The sequence below is a fragment of the Lytechinus pictus genome, chromosome 4 (genome assembly GCF_037042905.1).
Source record: "Lytechinus pictus isolate F3 Inbred chromosome 4, Lp3.0, whole genome shotgun sequence".
NCBI classification, from domain to species: Eukaryota; Metazoa; Echinodermata; class Echinoidea; order Temnopleuroida; family Toxopneustidae; genus Lytechinus; species Lytechinus pictus.
Genome location: NC_087248.1, coordinates 13,067,453 through 13,093,132, shown reverse-complemented (window position 1 = coordinate 13,093,132; position 25,680 = coordinate 13,067,453). Strand labels below are relative to the sequence as shown.

Here is a 25,680-nt window from a genome sequence, read left to right as displayed (position 1 = left end):
GTGTCCCTTTAGAATCCGCCTTGAGACAACCTAAAAAATCACATTACTTATAAAAGATTAAAATATTAAAATATCCATGCATTAATAAAACATAATATAACCAAGCCATAAGCCCGTGGAGGCTTAATGAGGTTCACTATAAAAATGGTTCTCGTCGACAAAAATGGTCGACCATAGAAATTTAATAGGTCCGCATTGCTTCTCCTCAGCAACTGCCGGTATAACAATAGTCGACATTTTGCTATTCTGATTATCGTGTTGGTATAAATTTACGTTTCAAGGGGGCGGGGAGGGGTGAACCCCAAGTTCAACCGGCCCTGCAGCCAATTGCATTTACAGCTTGGAAAAGATTAAAGGATAATAAACTGAATGGGATAAGTTTTTTCTATTTATTTATTTCAATAGAAAACATAAAATCAAGACAAAATGTTGTACAAGCATATAAAACACTCAATATTAACCATGAAGGAAAGAGTCATGTTTAAAGGGGAATGAGACTTTTGGAACAAGTAGACTTGTATCGAAACAGAAAAATCATCAAATAAGAACAAAGAAAGTTTGAGAAAAAAAAACGGATGAATAATGAGAAAGTTATGAGCATTTAAATATTGCAATCACTAATGATATGGAGATCCTCCCATTGGCAATGCGACAAGGATATATGATGTCACATGTGAACAACTTTCCCTTTGGTGGACTATAAAATGCCCCCAAAACGTCTCTTTTTGCTATTTCTCATGGTGATACTGACTCTTTATCCATAATGTATTCTTTGAAAATCTGTATTACATGCCCTTCTATAGAAAGAACGCGTGATCTACTGGTAGATGTGATAAAGGAGGCAGTTAAAGTGAAATATAGGCTAAAGTAATGGGGAGAGTTGTTCACAAGTGACATCACACATCTTTGTCGCATTGCCAATGTGAGGATCACCATAGCATTAGTGATTGCAATATTTAAATGCTCATAACTTTCTCATTATTTGTCCGATTTTTCTCAAACTTTCGTTGATCTGTTTCTTTGATTTTTCTGTTTTCACACAAGCTATCTTGTTCCAAAGGTTACATTCTCCTTATACATAACATTTATAAGGCGCTTATATAGTGTGTTTCCAAGCGCAATGGTTTATACTTGGAAAAAAAAGACACAACTGATACAACTAATACTAATAATAAAAAATGGTGTGCACCTCCAATTGACCGCGTACTGTAGGTCTATAAGACTTTAACTAGTCCACACTCTTGGTAACGATGATTGGTTATAGATGCAATAAATGACTTATTGTTGGTCAGAAACTGGTTCATAATTCGATGATGAATGAAAATAATTTGATAAAACTTTAATAGGTATGCAAATAACCACACACACAGAAATATAATTGCATAGCGTAATTGTTGTTTATCGCTTTCTACAATGAACGTGGTTATTTTTTTTCAAAACTCAAATCCTGGAATTACAATATTCATACAACAGAACCGAAATTATTAAATTTCTCAATTAAATTTCTTTTCATTTAAAAAAAACATACAGTGTTCTTTTTTTTACAACAAATTATGCATTTACGAACTAATAACATTTCAAAAATATTATTCTTATTCTTGTTCCCAGTGGGAAAACTTAAGCAGATCAACGTAAGTTAAAGTATTTAGGAAAGTCTGAGAATTCATCCGAAAGTAAAATGACACGTTTGCACTTTGAACTAGATATAATGTTCATGATATTGACCGTAAAATTATGCTATCACAATATCTTACTTTTCATTCTGAATATCGTAAAGATTTTCAAAACATTAAATATTATTTAAAAAAATAAACATAAAACGATACCGACATATAATATCTGTTGGTATACAAACTATGAGATGGTGCCTAAAATGTACAAGTATAAAAAATGAAAAGAATTTTATTTGTAAAAAATGCAATTTATGAAGATGCTAATCGATAGGTTTATTTAGTTTAATATGCGATAGCATGAATAAACACACATACCACACTTTGGGAACGTGCTTATTAATTAGCCCATTCCTTCTAAGCTTAATATAGGCCTCAAGTTTCGACATGGACCTCTGACCTTTTGTACGAAGTGTCTATTGAAAACAAAATGATGTTTGTTGACCTTGAATCACTGGCTTTCATAGATGGAGGGCGGGTTGGACCAATCGATATGTCTCGATGGTTGGACCCGACAGTTTTACGACCAAGCCCCCCCCCCCCCCCCCAAAAAAAAAAAAATGAAAAAATGAAAAAATGAAAATAAAACTTATATGACACTGTTTTCTTAATATTGTGTCAAAATCTATCACAAAGTTAGATTTTGATTTCAAACAGGTCAAAATTCTGGCTCTTTTGCGACTTTTACCAATTTTGCTCCATATCCGCCATGTTGTGCCCCGCATCTTTTTGGCCCATTACGCTATATTGCCTTGGATAGATATAATGTCGATCGTGAACACAGAACGGTTCACATCAAGAGTTATCTCTATTCATCTTTTTTAAACAAAAATTATGTTCTTCTTGTCACTTTTTCATGTTGTATTATTACTGCTTTTATTACCTTGTTGTTACCTTGTTTTCCCCATTAATTATACCAATAATATGTAAATATTGTGATTATGTTTGTGATTGTAAAACCAATAAAACTCATAAATAGAAAAATAAAAAGAGTTATCTCTATTATATAATTCATACAGAGATCCTCTAGTCTAGATAAGTAAAGGCCCATTTTATTTGTTAACATGGTTATAGGATCCACGTTGGTAGTTATGGAGTACATCTGCCTGTGAAGCGAGGGTAGAAGCAGACATCCCTGATGTGATGTCGGTTGAGGAACCATGTGAGGAATCGCTCGAGGCCCAAGCCATATCCTCCATGGGGACAAGTTCCAAACTTCCTCTGGAAGAAAGTTAGAGACAAAAAAATGTCAAAATGAAAATAACTAATAGAGATTTTCATCTGTGTCTTAATACAAAGAGATAGAAATACATTTTAAAGGAATCATAATGACACGAACCTGGTCAGTGTACCAGTAGTATGGGGTTGGATCGATTCCCTCACGTTTGTAGCCGGCAAGGAGTTCATCATAATCCCAGATCCTCATCGATCCCCCGATGACCTCACCAACGTTTGGGATAAGAAGATCAACCTGATTAAAAGGGGGATGTAAAAATATTTTTTTATCATATCTGTTGCCGTTTCATAAAGCTGTTCATCATGTTCATTATGTTCATTGCGCTCACAGTAAAAAGGCTGCTTAATTTTTTTTAGGCATAGCTGTTTACTATTAATGTACCTTAATTACAGTGGTTGATTAAACGGTTCAAGTGCTTAATATCTTAAACAACCAAGTTTGATTTTTAATATATAATTTTAAATGAATTTTTACATGGTTGTCAACTGTTAAAGAACTAATGTAAGGTTCATATAATAAACAACGCTGCATAAAAAAATCAAACAGCGTTTTTACTGTGCATGTGTTTAACTATACCATTCTATCATGGAAATATCAAAATGTGAATATCACTTCGTCTGCAGATTTACCATATAATTTGCGCAAAGAAATTATCTGAATTAAAATGATGTCAAGAAAATTCTTCAGTATATAATAAGATGCATGTCTCAACCTGAATAAACATCATTTCGGAGATATCTATTTCTGTGGCTACTTTGTGCAATAAAAAATATAACTTTTTCATTTTCAAGGCCAATAACGCATCTCATGTGATACACATTCCGCATTGAAATTGAATAAATATTTCCCCTTCACAATAAAAACTGATTTGAATTTAGCAACAACAAAAAATGTTTTACCTTGCTGAGTTTTGATATAATTTTTTTTGGGGGGTATTTCTCCAGTATTTGTATCAAAGGTATAAACAATAATAATAAGTAAATATATGGAAAGTTTATATAGCACTTATGCATGTTTCTAAGCGCTGCGAGTAAACAAGTTTAATGACCGAGTAATCAATATGTATTTGACAAGGAAACGGTTCAAAATTGACTTATAATTATTAAAATAAGATACAAGTTCACACAGTGGGATGTTAAAGGATTCAAAAGGTCTATAGGGGCCAATTTCATACATGCAGACGATTATGGTAACTATTGTAACATGACTAATCGGCCAATGAAAATCAAGATTTCTGCTGTCAATTGCAAAGTTAAATCGTAAGTCTTTATGAAACTGACCGTAGTTTATGAGATAAGGACTTACAGACTCGGTGACTCTGTTATCCTTTGGGCATCTGGGCATGTAGAACGACTTGATCGGTGCTGGGAATCGGCAAAGGAATATTGGCTAAAGAACAGACAATAAAGAGATATATCGATAGTACGGCTACATAACTTTTACTCACCCCCCCCCCCCCCACTATACAATACACGAGATTCACCCTGACGTCTAATTGGTCCTAATAAAAGTATTTTTTAAGTCATTAATGACAGTTTGGACAAAAATCCATCGAGCAATTACATAATTGTAGTTTCTATTTAGTTTTAGTTTTGTGATTTCACATGCGGGTATCTTCCCTATATGAATTCCATATAATGAATTTTCTCATATTTTTAGATATTATTTTACCTGTGTAATCAATATCCAATTCGACAAATTATTTCACACACGCTTCGATGAGACAAACATTTACACTTCAATTTTATGGGAAATTAGAGCATCTTTGTACACATGGCTGCTTGCACGTATGCCGCATCAAATGTCAATTTACAGCTTTGTTTTTATCTTGGTGAATTTTCGTGAAACTTTTATTAATATGTTTCTGTTTTTTATTCAAACCAAATTGAATTCTGAGTGTACTTCCCCTTTTTTCTATTTATCAAAGGAAACTGCCATTTTTATGTAAAGACAAATTGCACTTATGTATATGAGGCAATGAGTCATTATAATTCAAGTCACATCACCAAATACATATAATATTACAATAAAATCTACGTTTGTATACGTATATACCCAGCCGACATAAACAAGGCAAGATAATTCCAGTAATGATAACCTAAGACTTATGATAAATGCAGTTCCATTCTGTCTGCATTATCATTGATAAAGGTGAAAATATATTCAATTTATTAATATAAATAATAATTTTTCATCTTACCTCTCCAATCTGATCGGTCATTTTTCTTTCTGGTGCCTCGGGAATATCCTGTATAATGATAAATTACATTAAAATCATATATCGTTACAATAGTGAAATATAATTATTATGAAAATGCGTGCATGACTGCTTGTCTGCATGTGTTGGGTGATGGTGTGAGAGGTGGATGTATCCATGTGTGACTTACATCATAAGGAATATACATTATTATCCTCAGGAATACGACGTGTTTATGAAATAAGATCAGTATGTAGGTTTTTTTTTCCTTAGCCTGAACATTTTACAATAAATGTAACTTTGCCTCCATGCTGAGATAAATATATTGATGATACTGATATTGAAGGAAAATATAAATCTGATGGATGAATTTGCGAAATACACAATCCATTTTGGTGTTTTACGGAGTGATCCGTTTTGATATTTACACGTAATTACATTATTGATTACCGGGGTACATTTTAGGCGCGATAGCTCAGTCGGTAGAGCGGGGGATTCGTATTCTGGTGACCCGGGTTCGATTCACACTTGGTGCGCTAGTGCCCTTTGGTAAGGCATTAATCCTCATTACCAGGTCCTTCGGAGAGGACCTTAAGCCGTCGGTCCTCTGGTTGCTTGCTTACAAGCATTCATGCTTTCTTAGCAATCAGGTAAAAAATCCCCACCAATCAATTATGTACAGTGTTTTCTTTTCTCACATCTCCAAATTCATAGAATGTTCCATCGTCTTTCCTGATTTCATGAGCTTTCAGATATTCAATAGCTTCGGTATAGTTCATCCTCTTGAAGGGGCGTTTCAGAAGCTTGAAATCCTGCAAAAACAAAATGAAATCATGTATGTATTATTTGATGCATAACTCAAATACAGAAGTTATTGAAGGCATACACTTTTAATAAGTACATCCCCCCCACACACACACACACATATATATATATATATATATACAAGGATAGAATTCCCGAAGTATATATATATATATATATATATATATATATACACATATATATATATATATATGCACTGTAAAAAATATTGGGTAAAATTTTTACCACCACGAGGGTAATTATGTGTCCAACCAATATGGGGTAGTATTTTACCCAATGCGGGAAGCATATTGTCCAGTAAGGTTGAAAAATAAGCATAATTACCCTCGTACTGGTTAAAATCTTAACCAATATTTTTTAAGCGAAAGTGAACGCTCTAACTGCAGCTTTTTGAGTCACAAAATTTTCCCTCCGGTCACAAACCCTCAAATTCCTTAAAGGAGAATGAAACTCTTGGAGCAAGTTAGCTTTTGTGAAAGCAGAAAAATCAAAGAATAAGATCAACAAAAGTTTGAGTAAAATAGGACTAGCAATAGAAGAGTTATGAGCATTTGAATGTCGAGATCACTAATGCTATGGAGATCCTCTTATTGGCAATGCGACCAAGATCTGTGATGTCACACACGTACAACTCTCCCATTTGGACACTGAAAATATACCCCAAAACATTTCTTTTTGCTCATTCTAATCATATGACAAACGATTCATCAATGATATAATGTTGTGAAACCTCTGTACTTGTCATCTCATAAAGAGAACACCTCACCTTGTGATAGACTCTATAAAAGTGAGAATATAAGTGAAATAAGTACTAAAGTAATGAGGGAGTTGTACGTGTGTGACATCACAGATCTTGGTCGCATTGCCAATGGGAGGATCTACATGGCATTAGTGATCTCAATATTCAAATGCTCATAACTTTCTTATTATTCATTCAATCTTCCTCAAACTTTCAACAATATGTTTCTTTGATTTTTCTCTTTGATATGGATTCAGCTGGTTTCAAGGGTTTCATTCTCCTTTAACATAGATTAATCCACAAACCAGGAGCGGATCTAGGATTTTTCAAGGGGGGGGCACATTTTTCCGATGAAAGTTTGATAAGCAAAAAAAGGGGGGTTCACTTAAAATTGAAGGTCATTTCGTCAGGGTAAAATTAAAAAAAAGTTCTCACTTTCAAAGGGGGGGCACAATTGGGTAAAAAAATATGTTTACATTACAAATTACCTACTTATTGTCTCTTTTCTTTTTGTTCAAAATCTTAACTGGTATTTTTGAGGAAATTCGATCTACAAATCGTTGACGAAATGCCATCACCAGCGAAAAAAAAAAACCGGTCAGCACTCACTGGATTGAATTCCCTGATGATATCAGCTACAGGTGATTCCATGGTACGTTTCACAGTATCACAAACCAAATCCTCCAGCCTTTCCAGTAGACCATCGAATGAGATGAAGGGGCATTCTGCTTCCACGTGGGTATATCTAGGACAGAATAATACCTCAGTCACATATGCTCTATTGCCGCGGCCGTATGGCGAGTCAAAAACAGCCGTTTAAAAAAAAAATTACCAGCTACATAATAAAAATGAGCTTTGACTGAGATATAAGTTAGAATAACTGATTAAGAAAATACCCAGGTATACTGTAGACAGATAGTTAGGCGGCCGGGTTTTGAGTCACCCCATACTGGCATGGATAAGATGGACAAGGGTCTTCGCATTTCCCATGACCCTTAATGGCTCCTGTACTAGGCTTCGGAGAGAAACATAGATCACTCAAGAGTTGTTCCAAAAATATAGGGTATATATTCCATTTACCACCATAGTCGCGTACTAATATACTGTTTTAAAGACCTCTTGTCACGCCATCCAGATCGACACTTGTCTTATGCAAAATATGTTCGCATCTTGATACCATGTAATCATGTACATTAAAAACGTACCCAACTCTTATCATCGTACTATATCATAACCCCGGATCATAACCAAATTAACACAGATCCAAATAATATATTTATTCATATAGCGCACTTTCGATCTTAATTAGATGCTCAAAGCACTGCAGACCAAATACAAGAAACATTGGAAATTCGCTTTTCAAGGAGAATGCGTAATTTACATTTCAGCGTTCTTTTGGTCAATGAAGGTGCATTTTATTCGTTATTCGAAGATGCTTTCACGCGTATTGACCCTATGTACGGTCTGTTATTTATTGGTCATTCATTCAAAGAAATGGAAATGGACACTATGGCCCGTATTCTGAAGTCGGGTTTAACTAAAACTCAGGTTTAAAGTTGTGGTATAAAGTATGGGAAGCCAAAAGTATCAAAATTTTTATTAAGTTGTATGTTTCTTATGTTTACTGTGCTTTTTCCTGATTCATCGATGGTGAAGACAATCATCTATTTATACTTCCTACACAATTATGAATGATTTGAGAGCCAAATGAGCTGAAAGTATGATATCTCTACTGTTAGTGATTATGTAACAATTGGCTGTCCATACTTAAACCACAACTTTACACCTGAGTTTAAGTTAAACCCGACTTCAGAATACGGGCCTATGGCTATTTACTCTGCCAGATGTCTGCGTGTTCGTGACTGTTCTGCTCGGTAGGACTGCGCGATACAGAAAACATCTCCCATCGAGGGGATGGCTGTTTCCAGGTAGAGTTGAGACGATTGGGTCAAGAATGCCTGCAAAAGTGTTTTTTATTCGAAAAAAATATACAATTTATCAGGAGAGACATACCATCTCCAAATGCGTAATGGATAGTCAATACAGTAAATCAAGACAGAATACATATTGATATATATTTTTTAAATACAATATGGAAATAAATAGAAGACTGCTAAAAGTATATTTCAATCACCCTGAATCAAAAGTCAGGATAGTAAAATTATATATGTAAAATCAATGGTGCAATACGATAGAATGTAATGTTTAAAATATCTATATAGTCGATTATTACCGGTTGTCATCTAAATCTAAATGCAACTATATGTTTATCCAATTACATTTTGAATGTATGTCACAATTATTTTCAAATGTTCCGTTTTTTAGATTTTTGGCACTAATATATGCCTAATTCAATTTACACAAATAACCAAGTAACTGAAGAAATACTGAATATATTCATGAGATTACAACTTAAAATCCCTTTACCTCTTCTCCAAAGAACTTCAACTTGAAAAGGGTGGACCCCCCTTCGACCTGTGTCTGCACCAACGTTGGTGGGAACATCTGTTTGTAAAGATATCATGTAATCCAGACGCATTGCACAGTGAAACAAACTTAGAAATTAGGTATAAGTTTGAATTTAAACATCAATATTCAATTTCTTATATTTTTTATCTAAAAAAAATGAAAGTCAGGCATAAATTTATAGTTAAACATCAATATTCAATTTCTAATATGTTTAAGTCTAACATTGCTGTTTAGATTTTAAAAACGTTTGTTGATATCTTTGACTCTTAAATGACAAATCATATACGTGTACATGTATATGGTAGTATAAACTAGGTTGTAAAATTTTCCATGCTACGAAGAAATTAATCAGGGTGATAAAAAGGACGTTATTTACAATCATAAAACACAACTGAAAATCTTTAAATAAAATATATAGTTGAAATCAATATCCACAAACACGAAGCTAAACTTATAGTTAATGAGTCGTCCACTAGGACAAAATTATACACAAGGGTCAAAATTAAACCAAAAAAATCTTTAAATAAAGCATAATACGTGCCAGAGTACACACTCCCTCCTACCCGTGCACACATACCCCGACGGACACGCCTTCTCCCTCACTCACTGTGATGTGTTAATTAAGAGTAATAGGCCCGTATTCTGAAGTCAGGTTTAACTTAGACCATGGTCCAACCCTGTGCTGAAATTATGGGAAGCCAAGAGTGTCAAAATTGTTATTACGTTGTATGTTTCTTATGTTTACTGTGCTCTTTCCTGATTCATCGATGGTGAAGACAATCATCTATTTATATTTCCTAGACAATTATGAGTGATTTGAGAGCCAAATGAGCTGAAATATGATATCTCTACCAGTATTGATTTATGTAACAATATTGGCTATCCATACTTAAACCACAACTTTAAACCTGAGTTTCAGTTAAACCTGACTTCAGAATACGGGCCATAGTATTTAAACAAACCTCTGTGTATCCACGGCTGAAATAGTGATCTCTGAAGCTATACGAATACAAAAAAACGACAACGAAGAAACTCACATACTATTTGCTACATGAAAAGCATTACGTCTCGGTTTTATGATATATAAGAGTCCCCGAAGCTCACATTTTCAGGGACTCACATGTTTTGTGTTAAAAACTCAACAACGTAAACTTTAGTTAAGGATTTGATTTTGATACCACAACATGATTAAAGTGCATTGACCTCAAACGACCGACGTGCCATATGATCTTGGTTACCATTATGTCCGAATTCTATCAAATAGAAACTATAAATACACTTGTAAGATTTTGATGTTTAAGGCGATGCCGCCGTCATCGACATCGAAAATGCAGCGCCTGTGTCTTGCTGTTCTGCTGTATAAACAGAAAAAAAACCGGAATTGACAATGAGAATGTTTTTAGTTTTTATATGTTTTGACCACTCGATTTAATTCGCGTATTGAATTGCGTTAGGCTTCATTTACAACACAGAGCGGCGACCGGCCATTGGTGTATCTCCCATTTCCACAGATACCTTTTTTTCTATTGAAATTATATATCATAATGTATCTACCAAATGTACCATATTTTGTAAATATCTTTATATGTTAATTATCATTGATGTTATTGAATATAATTATAAAAATTATTCGTATTGTAAATGTTTGTTATAAATGTATGAAAACAATTTGTATTATAATGTTCTGTTGGAAATAAAAATCTGAATCTGAATCTAAAATTAGCCTGCACGGGCGCCGCTGGAATTTGGACATCGCCCAGCGAGTTTTGTCGAAGTCGAGCGGGATGTAAAAAGACTCATCGGTGGCCTGGCAGTGCCCTGACCATTATCCATTACTCAAGGCAAAATCTGGGTCAAATCGGGGAACTTTTCTGTTTGACGTCCGAACAGTGATCGGCTGACGACCTATCGATTCTGGGCGGTTTCCCACCGGCAACTGGCTTATTTTTAAGTAATCGCCCGATCGACCGATCTCTGACTGGCCGGCGACCGGCCGATGACCACTCGACAGCCTTTGATCCAACGAGTTCAATTTTTTACCTCAATCGTTCGACGGCGACCGCTCGATTACGTCGGCGCCCGGACGGCGACCACCCAGGCACCGAGCGTATTTTACTGCGGCGAGTGGAATGTGAGCAGGCGCCGTCAGAATTTTAACTCAGCGCTAAATTTTGAGCGGTGACCGAGCGATGCCCCTAAAACCAGTTGAGCCCGGACGGCCGCCGCTCGGTGCAAGGGCAAAATTGGCAAAAAAATCGCCGCCCAAGCAGGCTAATTTAGGGGGTTGTGACCTTAGCCGTTTAAAAGAGATCAATAACTTTGTACATACTTACCATTGGGTAACTACAGATCTCACCCGCATGATCTTTGAGAGCTGGGATTGTAAAAAAAAAATAATAATAGTGAATGCTATTCTTCTGTTTGCTTTGTTGTTTTTTCTCTCTTCTGCCAATACAGTAGATTGAAAGTCGATTTAATTTAATTGTTGTCAGGAACCAATCCAGAATTGGATCGAAAGTTTCAATCGAATAAGATTGAATTCTAAATCTATATTAGATTAAAAACTTCAATCGAACTTTGGATTATAGTCCTCTACCCTTATTCCATATCCTTATTTCAGTGATCATCAATACAGACATTATTATGAGTAATGTATATGAAATTTAATTTTCTCAAGCAGTTCACTTTAATCTACGTTTTAAGATTGAAAATCATTATTGTTCATTGTTTCAAACATGAAATCAGAAATGATGAAAGATCGTCCAATAACTGAGGTTTAAATGCCCGTTGCATATTTCGGTAATTTAGATTTTTTATAAGCTGGATATTATTTCTTGCCGACTTCAGCAAAAACAAATGCTGACTTTTTTCGCTTAATAAAGAGAGTGTTACACGTAAGTCGAGGCGCCTCAGACGCCGGCCTCAGTCCAATTTCGACATACAACACCCATATAAACACAGGCTCTATTGTTTGATTTAAATTTAAACTTAAACTACCCAATTGAATTTCTGTATTGTACTTTAAAGTATACAGTACGAGTGATTTTCCTTTACTTGTATAGACGGCTTGTTTGTCTAAAGCTGATATTTTAAAATGATAACCCAAACTTAAATGACAAACAAAAATAAATAGGCCTACAGTGAATTTAACTCACAGTTTCTCCTCTCATCATCATGTGTCGTTGGTCCAACTGGACGTCGATGTGGGACTCCTAACAAAAAGAAATATTCGATAGAATTCGCGTTCTCACAAAATGATTCATTCGGCGCCTCGAAATGAGTTCTAGATATAGGCAAACAGCATGAGGGACTCACCTTTTTTTTCCAGGGGTCAGAGAAACTCGCAAATGAAGGATACTATCATTATAATCATTGAATCAATCATTGTGATTTTAAAAATTGAATCGTAATGATTGAAATGCTAAACCAGAAATCGAATTATCAGTAACCGCAGCAGATGGAAATAATTTTCTGCACTGAAACAAGCATGATTTGAATTATTGATGAATTTAATCTGAATTAGAAATTGATTTCTATCAGAAGAAATAATTGAATGGAATTCGAACCGAGTTATCAGTTGAATCTGATCCAAATATAATCACTTTATCTCATATGAACTGGGTTTATCCCGAATTTTCATTAACCCTAATCTGAATTGAGACTTAAATTATATGAATTACGATAATTATATTCAAATTAATTGTTTTAATTTGTATCTAAATTAGAATTTGGATATTAGCAGTTTTTATCTTATTATAAGCATGCGATTTTATCAACAAATTTCCAATAATTAAACATTTACGCGCAATTACCTCATTGACAATATTTTCAGCACCCCCCGCCGGGGCAACACCCATCAGAGTCCAATAATCCACAACCAACTCAAGTCCACCTGGTGCCTAAATAAGAAATGATTAATTGGCATAAATGAATGAATTAATTCTTGATTCATTGCATGAATGATTGCATGATTATCAATTAATCATCAGCAAATACTGACCAAAAACATATGCATATACATCATAAAATTACATACAAATATAATAAATTAGGCCTAATTAATAACAATAATGACAACTCTTATCTACCCAGGGTAGTCACTTCAAGTATATTTGATTTTCAAGCGGCGGGCATGCCCTGAATAACACGGGGCATAACACAATATAGTATCACCCTTCTCCATTCTCAAAACTCCAGCTCCTGAGAAGAAAGTAGAAGCTCTCATTTTTCAAGTCTTTGAATGACTCGGCTAGGGATATTGAACCCAGCGCCCCCCCCCCTTTTTTTTTTGTATGAGGCGTGCGCTCTATCACTGAAACAATGCCCGGTACATTATTAGGGTCACTTTACAAAATAATGATACAGATTAAACAATATAGAATTCGACAGGGATGTTTTTACTCGCCCCTACCGGTATTAATTGTCGTAACTGAACAAAGCTGTTGATATCTTGTTTGCAACAACACGGTCATTATTAATCAAGAGACATCATCTTGATGGTCAATTTGTAATGCTGTTTAAACTATTTTCTGTGAATAACTTTTAGAGGGAAAATTGAGAACCCCCCCCCCCCCCCCCCCTCTTAACACAAATACATACATCTTTGTCTGGTATACAATCAAAGTCACCCACCTCTTTTCCTTCTGGAACTGATTTTAAAATTCCATACAAAGTTACAGTACTCTCCGTAGATAGAATCAAGGCATCGTAGGTTTGGCACTAGACAGTTAATGTTAGTAAAGAAGATAAAAGTAGATATAGAACTACAGGTAACTTAGAATTCGACATTATTTTAATGAAATTGTAAATTTTTTTCACCATATACACATTTGATCAGAGGGTTGTCTCAATAAGCTTTTCGTAATTTTCGTTCGACTGGAATGTGTTCTATTGTTCTCGTGCTATTAAGTGTGACTGAATCCACCAAGACCCAAACCTTTTGGCAACGTATATCCCTGGGAGCACAACCAAAATGTATCAGGGGTGCTACGTATCTTATTTGGTATATGCAGCACCCCATGGCCCTGTTTGACAAATAATAGATTTTTCATAAATCGTTCAAATTCTTTTTGACAACAAACTCTTTAAAATTCAAATATCATATTTAACTTTAGCTGATAAAAATCAAAGGGATAAAAGGGAAATCCGATCTGGCACCCAAGAACATGTTCCAGTCTTATACAACCTAAGAATAGCTTATGAACCACCTCCAATTTAATGATTAAAGAATGAGAGCATGAATATATTGGTTGGATTAGGATTATAGGGTTCCAAGACTGTTAAGACTTTTACTCAAATTAAGTTGAATAAGGGTGCGAACTAGTCTTTGTGAAACGAACGTTTGAGGCATATAATATAGAAAAATAGAAGTAAACCAAATAAAATTAGACCAGATGGCTGTAAACCGGTTTCCAACTACTCGAGGTCAATGACAAATATACCTGTCAAGCTTGTGCATGGATGTTTGTATATACAGTTGAGGCCAGAAGTCTACATACACCCAGGAAATTCAAAGAGAAGTCGACACTTGCCAAACATAAAATTTACTGTATCTTATAAAATATTTGTGCTATCATGACGACTTTGATATCAAACAAATGAACATGTCACCCCCTTCATCACATTGCTTTGTCATCAGGAGCTGAAAAATATTTAGGTGTCATTTCCCCCGAAAAATCTTCATATTTTAGACAAATTGATAATAAAAACTTGACAAAAACATTTCATATTTGTGCTAGTTACTTCTCAACACAAACATTTCAGATTACACTTTTTGTTCAGTGGTGACATAATATTATGATAGGAAATGTAATACAAATCATAGATTTTACATTTATATATTTCTATGAAACGATGTTTGAAAATATAATAACAAAAAATTGAATACATTTGGCACGAATGTTACTTTTTTTTCAAAGAAAATTTCACCTGAAATATACCTTTTTTCCCAATAGCATCACAATCATGTGAAAGATCTTAGTACGCTATTATATTTGATACCAAATTCGTCATGGTAGTATTTATATTTCTGAACATAGAGTAAATTTTACGATGTTTGGCAAGTTAACAAATTTCATTGAATTTCATGGGTGTATTTAAACCTTTGGCCTCAAATGTATATATACATGTAAATGTATGTATATATATATATATATATATATATATATATGTAGCAAAATACAAGGTGAATAAAACAACCGTAGATAGAAAAGTTTATCAAATTTTCGCCCATAGGGCTTCATCAGGAAATGATATGTATATGTATATATATAGTGTGTGAAAGAAATGGATGAAGAGAACAATGGTAGGCGTAGCTTAAATCAAGGTTCCCCAGAGCTATCTACCCTTTTTGGAAAAATTGGTGATGCCGAAAAAATGTCCCTGCCGGGAATCGAACCCGGGCCCCCAGCTTTGAACGCCGGTGCCTTAACCACTAGACCACAGAAACGGGTTAGTGGTTAGGGCGACCCCGATCCGATTGACCGTCAGATAGACAGATTTTCGACACCATACCAATTATAATTTCCTTTGTCGGTTGAAGGTGGGTTTTGAACAATGACAAGCCGCCATGCCTCAGCTGGATCAAAGCTATTGCTTTGATACAGTACACGTATGGGAGAAAGTATACAAATGTGTGAAGTTATACATGTACTACAGCTTTGGCCCGGGTTCGATTCCCGGCAGGAACATTTTTTCGGCATCACCAATTTTTCCAAAAAGGGTAGATAGCTCTGGGGAACCTTGATTTAAGCTACGCCTACCATTGTTCTCTTCATCCATTTCTTTCACACAATATTTAAATAAAAGAGTTGCCAAAGCTGTAGTACATGTATAACTTCACACATATATATATATATATATATATATATATATACATATATAGCGACAAAATTCCAATCGAGTATGGTAACTGTCTGTGCATGGATCAGATTTTGTTGAAATTATCTTGTTTTGATACAAGACATTATCATTTATTCTCCTAATTACTTTGTTTTCACTAGATTTCTTACGAGATTTTTGTAATATCCTAGAATCAGCAAACGAAAAGAATGCAATAATTTCCCTATTGATAACCAATAAATGTAGATATGAAAAGGACATAAACATTAGCTAATGCAGTAAACGGGGAATGTATTTTTAACTGTATTTACCAAGAAAGGGGAAATAATTAATGAATAAACATGATATATGATCAAGATGTCTTTTTGTAATGATGTGAATCTATGCTACTTTATCCGTTGTGATAAGTTGTGTTATAATTACCAATCTGTCTGTAAGCAAAGCCTGTAGAAAGCCAGTTCCATCACGCAGAATAACGAAAATCAAGGCTTTACCTAAAATTATCATTAAAAGAATTGAGTGAACGCCAAAAGAAATAATAAGTAGCCCTTCATAAATAGTGAGGGTTCCTAAAACTATGCATTAATATTAAGATTACTAAAGTAAGAAACCCTTTGAGTCATTTGAGTCATTAATGTTTAATTATTATGGTTCACATGCATTCGATGAGATGTATCTAATATTTAGTTACATCAATATCGTATAAAATTGTTATATTTCTAAATTCTTCTAGTATACAAGATTTTAAAAATCATTTAAGCACCATTTGCAAAGGTATAGTAAATAAGATGCAAATCGATATTTTCAGGCAAATACAATGGTTATAAAACGAAACATGTTTAGACAATCCTTTATTAAAGACTTCAAGTATTTTACTGAAGGTAACACATTCTTCCTGACCTGCTGATAGAGTTGAATCTCACCTTGTCGTCTCAGCCGATGCACCCATCCATTTATTTTGATACGTTGACCGAGATTAGAAGAGGCATCCATGATTTTGATCTATAAAAGTAATGCAAATATCATCTAGTTATTACTGATTTTTGTGAGAGCAATGTCGATTTTTTGTATTGGTATTGTTATTCAGTCGTGCGTTGCAGTACGAACTTGTCATCTCCTCCATCTTCTTCTTTTATACATTGTCATTTTCTACTTCTTCTTGTCCTTCCTCTCCTTTTTCTTCTTCTTATTATTATTATCATTTTTTTTCTTCTTCTTCTTTTTCTTCTTTTTCGTCCTCTTCTTCTTCTTCTCCTTCTTCTTCTTCTTCTTCTCCTTCTTCTGTTTGTTCTTCTTTTTCTTCGACAAAATACGTGTCTATCCCGAAGGGGGATATATCCCCAAAATATATTTCAGGTAGGGCGATGGCCCGTATTTCCACCCCCGATAATTAACGGTATAACATTTATAATAACTACAATGAATTATATGGCCAATTTAATCATGGTAGCAAGGAAATATAAGATGATTATGATCATGATGATTATAGTGATGATATCGTATATTGCTACGCGTAATAACCGTGATAACAGTTGATTTGTTTTTCTTGTAATTTTATTTTGTTCATTGTTATTGAATGAAACCATTCCTTTTCAAAACTGTTAGAAACAGATGGATGAAGAAAGAAAAAATCCCAGATGAAACAGGGCAAAATGTTCACAGCCTATATTATGTTTCTATAGAATATCTTTTTAAATATTACCCCTCCCCGCAATCAAGCGCCTGGGATGTGCCCTGTTTGTTTTAACACCTTTTTATATCAATTAATTTTCGCCAGTAATGGCCCTGAGAAGCGGGGGTGCTACGTAATACCAAAGAAAGCATTTCTCCCAGAAATCACCTTAACAAGCAACCAAAGAATGGTTATTGTACCCAAATGACGAATATTTTGGTGCAATAACCTTTTTTATTTATTTATTATTTTTTTGCTTGTCATTTTTTTCTGACGACAACCCCCTGAATCCCTCCCCCCCCCCCCCACACACACACATTTACGTTCCTAGGGCCCGGTCGTTAGTATTTTCTATACTGAATTAAGGTGTAAAACAAGTAGGAAGCCCCCCAAAAACAACAAACAAATTTGTTTCAAGAAGAGTTAGTGTTTGTAATTATATTTTTCATTTTCAACGAAATAACAAGAAAGTAGAATGGCTTCATCAACTGGAACCTCACCGCGTCTTTGACAGCATTATGTGTCAAAGGCCGGTATTAACATGTACAATATATGTCTTTGATACCTACCAATTTGGCCGAGGGCAATGCTGGGTCTTCTTTGATAGTGATCTTCTTAGCTTCTTCAAGATTTTTCTGGCGCTTCTGTGCATCCTCCTCCTTATACATTAGTTTTGAAAAGGAAAATGGTATTCAACTGGCAAGTGTTAAAAGTTGCTCATGTAGAATTTGAATCAAGAATATATATGCTAGATCATCTTGTGTTCGGATTGTCAAAACTTAAATAAAAAGTTGTTAGAGGGGGATCTGAATTGAATGTGTGACATCATTATTCTTATCGGTTGACCCTGATTGAATTCCAGAATAAATGATGAGTGCTCTCGAATGGAATGTCAGGTTTTATCCTTTTCTTTTCATTAGAAAAATGTAGTGGAGAATACAAAATTCACGTCGTGACACTCATTTACCTATTTCTTCTAAATACATTTAAAACATATATTTGTGGGACACTCTTTCATCACCGCAATAATCATTCAGTTTAATATTGGTGGACGAGTTGCCAACAGGCATCGCATAAATTGTGATGTAACTTAATCAATGTTATGAAAATAATTTTTTTTTATAATTAGTTTTCACTATCCTTATCACAACTGTATTCTATTAAAGAACAGTATCGATAACAGAATGAAAGGAAAAAACGAATCAGGGAGAAAATATTCCTTATAAATATATATTACATATATACCATTTGTATATTTCATTAGTCATAATATTTCATCATAATACCTCTTTCGCGTCGCTCTCCGCTGTCTTTCTTTGATCCTTGGCAACCAATTTTGCAATCTTCTTCCTCTGAGCTAAAGGTATTTCTTCCCATTTCTAAAGAGGAAATAACAACAACGAATATGAATAATGATTTGAATGTCTGGGGGTCATTTAAATGAACAAAATATTTTTCCCCCAAACTGATATTAATATAATCTAACTATTATCATTATTAATCTAACTATTAACGTCAAACAATCGCCATTTATTAAATGCGGGTGTTCATGTTAGAGTGTGTTGGGTTTGAAGGTGTGTGTTGGATGTGTGTTACATGTCAAACTACAGATCATTCTCTGACGATTCAGCAATAGTAATAATTAAAGAACCTGCATTCACTTGTCAAAAGAAATTCACCGTTAATAATAATAAGTTGGTGGAATATCTTTTTCAGATCGGTCAAACTAAGCAGTTGAAGTTCATGCTTTATGTAAATGTATGTATGGCTAAAGTAATAGGTATGCGTGGAAATGATATGCGACTATTTATCATATAATTTATTTATTTATTTATTTATTGCACTGTTAAAAACACCCATGATTTTACAGAAAAAAAAGAGAAGATTTTGCAGAAAGCAATAACAGAATCATTCTGTAAATCCATAAAACAGGAATTTTTCTGCAATTTAACAGAACAGAACTGTTTAAAAAGGGGAAAGGGTGTTTTATTGAAGGAAATTTGTAAGATTCCATACACCAAATACCAATTTCCTGTAAGATTACACAATCTGGTAAGATTACAGGTGTTCTCGAGACTTTGCTGCAGGAACTTCTTTTATTTTAAGGATAAATTTTCTAACAGTGTCGTTCATGCACACATAATAGCGAAATGTAAAATGTTTTTTAATTATTCCCATGAGAGTGATGAGATTTTTACCTGTCCTGCTGTCTTCCCGTCTCCCATAAACTTCGGGAAAGGCTCCCCACCGGCTGCTTTCATCGCCTTCAAGAAAATCAATGTGAATCAATTATATTTGCAAGTATTCACTGCAAACTATTAAAAAATAATGGAAATGTGAGTGATTTTACCATTATTTTAGGATATTATAAATACTTAGAAGTTCTTTCTGATGTACTATAATGATATTATCATAACTACATCAGGGCCCTTGGAATTATTTTTGTATAGGGGGTGCTGGTTTGTACGACAAATTAACAAGCCAAAAAGGGGTCAGGGTTTCATTCCAAAATGAAGGAGATATTGGTCAGGAAAAATTTGACAACGCCCCCCCCCCAAAAAAAAAAAATAATAATAATAATAATAAATAAAATAATACTAACAATAATAATAAATAAAATAATACTAACAATAATAATAATGATAATAATAAATAAATAAAATAAATAAGTAAAAAATTAATTAAAAAAGTTTAGGTGTTTACTATACAATTACGGTGATTTTTGTGATTTTTTTGTTATATTTGTAATTTTTAGCATACCTACCGGATTTTCAAGGGGTGCTGCCTATGGTAAATGATGCATGCAGCACCGCCAGTCAAATCTTGGGGGTGTTTCACCTTCAGCACCCCCAGCAACCCTGCTACCCGGGACCATGAATTACATATTCTTTTGGATTTTCTTATGCTGCGCAAATGTTTGTTTTTTCTTAAACAAATCAAAATATGTCGAGATGAGATTCGCCTTCAATACATCCATCGCATCTGTAACTTCTAGAAAGAGCTGTAAACAGATGACACTCTTGTTCATGATTCTTTAGGATAGTTGTCTACGACCAAAGTCATTTTTGACATTTGAATCATTTTACTCTTTCATGATTTATAGAGTCAAGATTCCCTTGTCCCAAAATCACTTATAACAAACTAAATCACTAATAACAATACGAATAAAAATACATAACAGGTATAAGATAGATAAATAAAGTAGATACAAGAATAAACAAAATGATTGAATGAATAAATAAAAAATAAAGTAAATTAATTAATCGGGAAAACTAGATGACTCAATGAATATCAACGGATGGTTTTGATTACACACAATAACAATTATTATGATACAATTTTCAGAACTATCACTACCTTTATTCTAAAATTGCATTACATATACAATATCGCGTCAGCACAGGGATGGAGCCACTGTGGAAGGAGAAAATAATAGGCCTACTCTTTTTTTTCCCCTCTGAACAAAGTGACGTCATATCTGTGTCCTCTTTCTTCCCCATCAAAAACCGGCACTATCTCTGTGTTGAAAAAGAAAAAAAAAACACAAACGGTAGTCACCTGAAGGAGGGTTTGAAACGGTTTTTGCTCAGTTCCATCGCCGCTTCCATCGTTTCCGGTCTTCTCAGAAACGTATATCGTGTCCAATTTTCCACCTGCAATGATGAAAATTAAATTCAAGTGTATTACTGACTAAACAAATAGACAATGAAAAAATAATAGAAAACTATCTGGAGACCAAATAGTGTGGGTCCAAGAAAATAATTCGTCTGACTATGTTTTATCAGAAGCAGCGCATTGGAGGCAGGGGGTAGCATCGTATGTGCTTTTTTCCTCTGATGAATGAAAAAAAGTTGAAAAGGGGGGAAAATAATAAGACGAAAAGAAAGACAGTGTGAAGAGGTAGCTCGGTCGTGTAACTATGATACTCTCATTCTATTATCTTTTAAAATAATATCAGCTCTTAGATAGGTGGACGTAATATCTTCCCTGAAAATCTGACAAGCAAATACAATTAACAATTAAAACGGTTCATCACGGTTTCAGGGGTGACTAGTCTATGTGAAGGTAAAACTTGACGAATATTTCAGGGACAGGGCCACAATCCCCTAAATTGTCCATCTAACCTAATAACAGATAAAGTGCCACCATGTGGCATCAATGATCAAGAAATCCTTACACAACTCATTATAGAGGCGTAACCGGGACGAAAATTGAGTGCAAATAGTCTAACGTGGAGGAAGCATATAATATATATACCCCCCATGCCATCCCCTTTTCCTGGTACCCTCTGACGATAATTCATGAGCTGGGACGTACGGGGACCATAGCCCCAACCCATCCTTGTGCTGCTAATGCCTCCATACAGGCAGGACACATCTTCATCCTACCAAGTACGCCGTTAAACTGATGCTTTTGACCTATTTTGAATTCGAAAAAAGTGGCAATACGCAAACTCATGTACGGAAGCTTTTAGGTGTCATCTGCTTGCTGATATGGCAAAATAATCACGCCAAGTCGCCACACAAAATGTTATACATAATTATGTGTGTGTGGGAGTGTGGGGTGAGGGTGCGCGCGTGTGTGTGTGAGCGTCAACATGGCGAGATACTTAACTCGTCAATTCGACATACAAAAAGTTGTATGTAAACATGGCGAGATACGTTAACTCGCCAAGTCGACATACAACTTTTTGTATGTCGACTTGGCGAGTTAAGTATCTCGCCAAGTAGACAAACAAAAATGTGTATGTCAACATGGCGAGATACTTAACTCGCCAAGTCGACATACAAAAAGCTGTATGTCAACATGGCGAGATACGTTAACTCGCCAAGTCGACATACAAAAAGTTGTATGTCAACATGGCGAGATACTTAACTCGCCAAGTCGACATACAAAAAGTTGTATGTGAACATGGCGAGATACTTAACTCGCCAAGTCGACATACAAAAAGTTGAATGTCAACATGGCGAGATATGTTAACTCGCCAAGTCGACATACAAAAAGTTGTATGTCAACTTGACGAGATATGTTGTCTCGTCAAGTCGACATTTAAAAGTAAATGACGAGATTTAATTTTATATCTACAGCATGCACGCACATCTAGTTTGAAACGAATCCATGGGAGCATTTCATGAAAGGACTTGTCGGACGTTTTATCCGACAAGTCATGTTTACTTTTATCCGACAGTTACCATAGGAACACTGCCTCTTATAGCCAATCAAACTCAAACTTGTCGACCAAAAATGTTGATGAAAGGCTCCCCAGACCTCGGCGTGGGTGGCTACGTATAGATCAACACCCACGTGCACGCAAGCTGTGGATATAAAATTAAATCTGGCCATTTACTTTTTACATGTCGACTTGGCGAGATAACATATCTAGCCATATGAAATACAAGTTTTTATATGTCAACTTAGCGAAATAACGTATCTCGCCATGTTGACATAATAGTTTTAGTCGACTTGGCGAAATAAATTAACTCGACAAGTCGATTTTATTTTAAAGCTTCCATACACATGACATCCCCCACACAGCATGATTAACGACCCCCCCCCCCCCCCCACGGCCTGGGAACCAACGTGCAAATCCTTCGAGGTGTTTCAATGTTTATTCAAAGATGTTGCAGTAAAGTGATGTGTGTTAATTTGAGCGTATTCTACCGAAGCTTCACAAAAATAGATATGATGATTGACCATACTGACAATAACCACTCCCCATAACTGTATACCAACCAAACAATCACACTGGACAAAAATTACCCTTTAGGACAACAAACATCTCTCAGAAAGATAGATAGATGAATTAAATAACATAATAATAATACTAATAATAAACAAAAAAGAATGAAATAAAATACATGAAAAAAATGAAAAAAGAAATGAAATTAAATTTAAAAATGTGAAATAAAATGAAATAAAACAAATATAATTTAATTTGATTATATTCAAGTAAGTTAAATAAATAAATAGGCCTAAATAAGTGAATGAATAAATAAATAAGAATAACTAGATAAATACGTAAATAGCAATGAAAACGTACGGAGACCAGAAAAAAGGGTAAAGAGCAGGGCCTTGGCCCTGGGAACGTAAATTTGATTAAAAAACACCTCGCTATACCCAGGGCCACGGTGAAGGGTATGTTTCTGGATTTTATTTAATCACGTTTTGGTTATATTTCTGCAATTTTATTCTGGATTTTTGTACGACCTAAAGTCCTCTATTATGGACATGTTTTATTATAAAACTTTTATAGATATTGCATGTGTTCCCAGAAAGTTTAATCATTTGGAAATATGTGAATAGTGTATTTTGTTAAATGAAAAGTAAGCGCTGGGACACGCTGAGGGTGGCTTCGACAACTTGGTCTCGTGCGTGTGCGATAACGTTGAGTGCCCAAACGAATTCCTAAACTGACATAGTCCACGGTAGCACCTCCTCTAACCATGCTAACCGCTAAAGAGAAGGGTAAGTTATACCCCGAAAAATGACCAAAAGAGCGACACTTTTTTTAAAATGAAAATGAGAAAAGTTTCTGCACCCCTTCCTTTATCAATCAGATTGGAGGGTCTGCTCTTTGTAGTTTATACAGTGTCATGCAGGGGAGCATTTCATGAAAGGACTTGCCAGACATTTATCCGACAAGTACTGTTTTATCCGACAGTTACTATGGTAAAGTGCCTCTCAGCCAATCATAATAAAGGAAAGTTGTCTGACCTGACAACTTATCGGACGAAGATGTTGATGAAAAGCTCCCCAGATGCGAAAAAATATATATATAGGCCTACATTAAAAAAAACAGTGTACAAAACCGTAAAATGCGCATTCATCAATGACAGATCAAAAAGCAAGTCGATCTATTCCATTAATAAAAAACAAATAAGTAAAAAATGATGGAACTCAGGAGAATTGTAATTCTTTTGGGGAAGGAGTAAACATACGAGATTGTGGCATCTCACCGTGTTGCTAGCACTCCGCGAGTTTGAAACCCACGAGCGTAGGCCTATATTATTAATTGAGTGAACATAAATATATCAAATGTACCACTATGGAATTCTCAGAGCGTATACGACATTCAAAATTTGTACCATTCATCACATCAAATGAACAATAAAAAAAACACGAATTTACAAGTTATAGCTTTAAAAATTATATGTTAGAAAAGTCAAATTTAAGAAGGGCAATCCAAGAAATGAAACCCAACATACCTGGTGAAGTCATATCGTTCGGCCTTTCTGTTGGAACGAATTTATGTTCTTGGCTCGAAGGTTTACCGGTGCAATGATAGCTGGGATCAGAAAGACACAGAATCAATCATTTGAGCGTCAATATTGAACTTCTGAAGCTGGGTGATTGGATCGTTATACTATGAATATTAATGAGGAACTATGTACCCTGATATGATTGGTTAAGAGTAAAGCATGATATTAATGGGGACGATGGGATCTGATTTCACACTTGACTACTTCACTAAACAGACCAAACAGGTAAGATATGTTTTCCTCATCTTTTAATGTTTGTGAGATAGTGAGATCTATAACGATTCATTCAGTGATTGCATCATTGTTTGACTTGAATTGCATCATCTTCAGTGAACTAGGCCAATAATGATTAAATAACATTAATCATGAATGAAAAAAAATTATAAGGTTTCTTTTTTTAATACAATGTATGTTTATATAAATGAATTAGTATTTTATATGGGTATATTCACCGCTCACTAGCTCGAAAATCGTAAAATACCGCGAAGGGAGATGGGTGGGAATAGGATATTATTCAGCACTGCTATTGAACAGATGAATTGTTGTGGGGGAGCTACTGTCACCCCCGTAGCTATGCAGCAGCAAATATTTTTCATGATATTGTTTGATATCCAAATTAGGTTATTGTAATGTTTGAATACACGTATGTTCTCTAACAGGTCAAATAAATAATGTTAGTGCAATTCGGTACAATAAGTGAATGTTCATCTTGGATATCATGATTTTTCAAGATAAACTGTATAAAAAAAAGGTAAAAAAGAAGAAGGAAAGA

The 25,680-nt window shown here is 34.7% G+C and overlaps 1 protein-coding gene across 1 annotated transcript; it reads right to left on the bottom strand.

The window, feature by feature from the left end:
- Positions 1-399: 399 nt before the first annotated feature.
- Positions 400-25,087, bottom strand: LOC129259516 (asparagine--tRNA ligase, cytoplasmic-like). The gene is made up of 20 exons (XM_064098417.1): positions 24,855-25,087; positions 21,208-21,302; positions 19,848-19,913; positions 18,936-19,028; positions 18,219-18,308; positions 16,901-16,979; positions 16,401-16,471; positions 13,770-13,856; positions 12,950-13,036; positions 12,293-12,349; positions 11,471-11,511; positions 10,100-10,136; positions 9,096-9,173; positions 8,505-8,626; positions 7,278-7,413; positions 5,803-5,916; positions 5,108-5,155; positions 4,213-4,296; positions 3,010-3,141; positions 400-2,891 (listed from the first exon to the last, which is right to left on the bottom strand). Exons 1-20 carry the CDS (start codon positions 24,865-24,867, stop codon positions 2,760-2,762), a joined length of 1,662 nt encoding a protein of 553 aa, XP_063954487.1. The 5' UTR covers positions 24,868-25,087; the 3' UTR covers positions 400-2,759.
- Positions 25,088-25,680: the final 593 nt, after the last annotated feature.

Excerpts from the sequence above, each read along its gene's own strand:
- LOC129259516 (XM_064098417.1), bottom strand. Across the intron at positions 10,137-11,470 it reads AGATCTGTAGTTACCCAATG|CTTCAGAGATCACTATTTCA; the intron begins GTAAGTATGTAC and ends GTATTCGTATAG. Across the intron at positions 5,156-5,802 it reads CATTCTATGAATTTGGAGAT|GATATTCCCGAGGCACCAGA; the intron begins GTGAGAAAAGAA and ends ATCATTATACAG.